Source organism: Pteropus alecto, unplaced genomic scaffold (genome assembly GCF_000325575.1).
Source record: "Pteropus alecto unplaced genomic scaffold, ASM32557v1 scaffold281, whole genome shotgun sequence".
NCBI classification, from domain to species: domain Eukaryota; kingdom Metazoa; phylum Chordata; class Mammalia; order Chiroptera; family Pteropodidae; genus Pteropus; species Pteropus alecto.
Genome location: NW_006431909.1, coordinates 224,154 through 229,434, shown reverse-complemented (window position 1 = coordinate 229,434; position 5,281 = coordinate 224,154). Strand labels below are relative to the sequence as shown.

The 5,281-nt window shown below is 36.2% G+C and overlaps 1 protein-coding gene across 6 annotated transcripts in view; it reads right to left on the bottom strand.

Annotated features, from left to right (window-relative positions):
- Positions 1–2,457: 2,457 nt before the first annotated feature.
- The window catches only part of ZNF567 (zinc finger protein 567), a 29,433-nt gene continuing 26,609 nt past the window's right edge, over positions 2,458–5,281 (bottom strand). For all 6 annotated transcript variants that reach the window (XM_006905937.3, XM_006905938.3, XM_006905936.3 and 3 more), the window contains one exon: positions 2,458–4,600. In XM_006905937.3, coding sequence (XP_006905999.1) covers positions 2,889–4,600 — 1,712 coding nt within the window. In that variant the 3' untranslated portion in view covers positions 2,458–2,888. The remainder of the gene's footprint in view (positions 4,601–5,281) is intronic.

Genomic DNA, 5,281 nt, shown 5'->3' with positions numbered 1-5,281 from the left:
ACATATAGTAGTATTTACTCCTCTACAAATAGATTTATTCAAATGAAATCATTCTAGGTTCTCATAATTCTGAATATAGAATCTGTAACCTAATCTACTTGTTATTTTACTGATATATATATTCTACCTAAACTCATTAAAAACCTCTAAGCATAGTGTGGAGAGCCGGTTGTAAACTGACAAGGTCCTTGCAACCTGCGAGGCCAACCAAAGGTTGCCTCACCTCCACAAATCCTCCTAAGAATGGGGAAGTAGGAATTGATTGGAGAACAATGCAGGTGTTGAAATGCAAATGATATAGCAGGCTATGAAGGGTGGGGGTAATCTACGGAAATGCAAATGATTATAGTAGGATGTGGAGGTTGGGTGGGGATAATCTCATTTTAGCCAGCAAATGTATGATCTTGTATAAAAGCAACTTGCAAAAATAAAATCGCTCTCTAGTGGATAGTGGGCCTCCCGATCCCAGCTTTCTGTCTTCTTTCTTTTCTCAATCTCCCACTGTTCCCACTCAGGTTTATTTTCCAGAGCTGTGCTGGACGTGGCAGGATTTACCACTTGCTGGACGCAGCAAATAGTAATTACTAGTTAAGGCTAAATTTCACAAAGTTTTGTCAAATCATAAAAGATATTATATCTTTTATGTTACGTCCCTTTCAAGTCTAAATTTTTATCATGTCTGATTTTCTTCATCACCCATTGTTCTTTTTTGCTCTGAAATGATCTGCAAGACCAGGACAAGCATGTTTGCATTTACTGCCCACTGGTAATTGCTGCCCCTTTCTATAGGCCAGAGGGCTTGTTAAAAAAAATTTTTTTTGGCTTAAAAGAACAGAGATTTATTCTGCAATCAAGTCATTGGCAGGGTGACACTCTCTGAAGGCTCTGAGGCAGAAACCATCCCATGTCCTAGCTTCTGGTTCAAGGTGCTCCTTGGCTTGTGGCTTCTTCTCTGCCTCCCTTACAAGGACACCTGTCATTGGATTTAGGGCCCACCAAGATAATTCATGATGATCTCAAGATCCTGACAAACACATTTTTCCCAAATAGGCCACATTCATAGGTTCTGGGGATTAGGGTGTGGATGTAATTTTTTGAGGTGGGGGCACCACTCAATCTACTACAGCAGAGCTGGTAGTATCCCTGGATTGATCTGCTTAGTAGAGAGGCCTAGGTGCTTCCCCAGCAGCTCTACAGTTGGCCTCTTTCAAAGAAACCTGCCCAGTCATGGGCCTCATATCCAGGACACCCATCATCTGGTCTGTCCACTGAGTCCATGGTGATAAGCCATCCTAGGTTTGCCAGGCTGCCCTGAATATCTTCTCTCACCCTGGTGGGTCCTTGGCCCCCAGATCGCCAAGGGTCCATGTCATGCTGGATGTTGGCCCAGGGCCTTGTTAAACATTTTTTAATGTCAGAAACTTGAACTACCAACCATTTACCTGCTTACTTAGATCTGGTTTACAGTTCTGTTCATTTGGGGGGAAAAAAACACCCCAGCTTATTTTAATTTCTACTAAATTTTATCACACACAATAAGTGTATGTAGGAAAAATGGGTTAAAATTAACCTCCTCCAAAAGGGCATTTAGTAACACTGTTTAAGTTGCTGCTGTGCTTACTTTCAAAGAAAACATGGTACAGATGTTATTGTCTCAGCAGATTTCCAATTCCCAAACATCAAAACCTCTCCAATGATTTTTCATTTGGGATTTCCAGAGACTCACATTTTCTGTGAAATAAATCAAGCTATAAAAGACTTACTTTACATAGGTTCATTACACTATATATATATGCTTACTTGTATATATTTTTATAATTGTGTCTATTGTGACTACTATGCTTCCAAATTTTACTCAACAATGTCCCCTCTTACTGATGCTGAAAGTGTATGCTATGGCTAAAAGTACCCTACCCCATAACCATGACAATTGTAAAATTCCCTCCAATATGACTTCTGTTTTTTTGTAAAGTTTAAGCCACAGCTAAAGGTCTTTCTACATTTGACATTCATATATTCATGACTAACAACATTCTCACAATTATAATATCATAAGGATTTCCTTTTAGTAGGAATTCTCCACTTGAATGATTGCTAAAGACCTTTCTCCTTGGATTACAATCAGAGCTGTTACTCTCCAAAGCAATCATGTTAAGAAATGTCTAAGAGAAGTTTGGCAGTTTTTATCATAGTTGAAAAAGCTTACATACACCCTTAGGGTGGAGTAAAAATCAACAAAAATACACATACAAAGAAATATACAAGAATATTTATAGCAGTATCTTTATTACATCAAAAAACCATAAAAAATACAAATATCCATTAAGAGGATAAATAGTGGTATATTTTTTAAATGGAATTGTATACAACCTGAATATGAAAACACTACTGTCACATGCAATAATGTATAGATCTTAAGAATGCTGAGTGAAATAAGACACAAAAGAATTCATGATGTATGATGAGAACATAAAAATTTAAAGACATGCAAAAAATACTTCACAATGTTATAAGCCAAGGAAGTGTTAATCTTTAGGGAAGTAACAGCTACTTTTTATTCCACTGAGTACAATGAGAAATATAGTTCATATTTTCTTTCTCTTATGGAGAACTGCTTATAACTATTTTTCATCTTGCCTATACATATATGTTTTTAAAAAATAAAATGAGTCAGCAGAACTTGAAAAGTTTAAAAATTAGATTCATTGCTGATAGAGTTCAGTAACAATGACCATGCCCTTTTTATACTAATAAAAAGTAGACAAACAGTTATGATGTATGGTACTTTAAATTAACAACAATTACATTTTTGATTAAAATTACATTAGCATGCTCTAAAAAAAAAAAACTACAGTTTTATAATATGCTGGAAAGACTTCACAGAGTTATTACACTTCCATGTTTTCTCCCTTGTGAGTTCTCTGATGGACAATTAGGTTTCTTTTATAACTGAAGGACTTACCACACTCATTACAAATGTAGGGTTTCTCCCCTGTGTGAGTTCTCTGATGTACAATGAGATTTGTCTTCTGACGGAAGCACTTGCCACATTCATTACATTTGTATGGTTTTTCTCCTGTATGAGTTCTTTGATGATGAATGAGATATGACTTCCTGCTAAAGGCTTTTCCACACTGAGGACATTCATAGGATTTTTGGCCTGTATGTATTTTCTGATGCACAGTGAGGGTTGCTTTCTGGCGAAAGGACTTCCCACATTCATTACAAATGTAGGGTTTTTCCCCTGTATGAATTCTCTGATGTAGGTTGAGATTTGTCTTCTGACTGAAGGATTTTCCACATTCATTACATTCATATGGTTTCTCTCCGGTGTGAGTTCTGTGATGATCAATGAGGTATGACTTCATTCTAAAGGCTTTTCCACAGTGAGGACATTCATAAGATTTTTCCCCTGTATGTGTTCTCTGATGTGCTACGAGGGTTGTCTTCTGGCGGAAGGATTTTCCACATTCATTACAAATATAGGGTTTCTCCTCATTATGAGTTTTCTCATGAAGAGCAAGGGTTGTCTTCTGGGAAAAGGATTTCCCACATTCATTACAAATATAGGGCTTTTCCCCTGTATGAGTTCTTTGATGTACAGTAAGGTTTGCCTTCTGGTGAAAGGACTTCCCACATTCTATACAAATATAAGGTTTCTCTCCTGTATGAATTCTCTGATGTAGAGAAAGTGTTGTCTTCTGGCGGAAAGACTTCCCACAGTCGTTACACTCATATGGTTTCTCTCCTGTATGAGTTCTCTGATGACGAATGAGGTGTGATTTCAATCTGAAGGCATTCCTACATTGTGGACATTCGTATGATTTCTCCCCTGTATGTGTTCTCTGATGATCAGTGAGGGCTGTCTTTAAGCGAAAGGATTTACCACATTCATTACAAACAAAGGGTTTCTCTCCTGTGTGAGTTCTCTGATGATCAATGAGATATGACTTCCTTCTAAATGAATTTCCACACTGATGACATTGGTAAGGTTTTTCCTCTGTGTGGATTCCCTGATGCAGAATCAGTACTGACTTCCTGCAAAAGGACTTCCCACATTCAGTGCATGTATGTTTTTTTTCAATATTGTTTGCTCTTCTTTTATTATATTCGGATGGATTTTCCTTTCTGTAAGCTCTATGACGTGTAATTAAGCCTCCTTTTTTAAGAAATGATTTCTCGCAGTCATTATAACCAAGTGACTGTGCTGGAGTTTCCATCTTATGATACTGCACAAGTACTTCATTATGAATGGCAGTGCTGCCATACTGATTATGGGATTTGACTCCATGGTGAGCTGTCTCTGGTTTAGTATTGAGAAGTGATTTCTCATATCTATTATACTCACTAAGTCTCTTTCTTGTAGAACTTAGATTACTAATTAGTTCTGAAACATTTTTAAAAATCTTTCCATGAGTATCATACTCAGGAATAAAATTTTTTGAATTTATAGGGCTTCTGCTTAAAGTAAATGTCTTTTCATATGCATTTCTGTTCTCCTTAGTCAGTTTTCTGTGGTTAATGAATACAATTGATCTAGAATACTTATCTTGGTGTTCCTTGAATTTCACTAAAAAGTCTTCAGCTTTCCAGGTTTCTTCTAGAAAAGAATACAGTTAATAACAATTTGTGAATCTTTGCACATTTGCAACAACAAAAAAATTGTACTAGGGTCTATTATATGAAGCAAAAAAGACCCAAGAAAAATTACTCCATGCCTGAAAAAAAGACACAGAAGCTAAATAAAAACTCCTTCAGGGTAGAAAAGAATGAAAAAATAAACTGAACACTAATAACTTTTCCAGTTTGAATGAGAACTTCATAAAGAAAGCTGATTGGATATAAGAAGTAGTGGGGAGAAGACAAAGAATGATGGAGGAGTGATTGATACTTGGATAGGTGGATTCGAGGGCAATGAAGTGAACCTCTCAAGGGCATTAACTTTTAAGTAGAATGGATTAGATTAGTATAAAAGCTTATTCAGGGAAAATATTAGAGGAAGGATAACTTTTGTAGGACACAGATCAGAGCCTATGCTTTTATACATCATCCCTAGATAGCAAGTAAAACACTTGGAGTTTTCGCTACTCCTATCCTTGTAGCCATCAGTGACTAATCTTTAAAAGCATCAATTTCCTAGTGTTTAGAAAAACAATCCTACAGTCTATGTCTAATCCTTCATTTAGCTGGAAATCATTTTCCCTTGTGAAGAACTAAAAAAAAAAAAAAAAAAAAAAAAAAAAATGGAAAATTAAAAAGACAAAAAGGATATATTCACTTG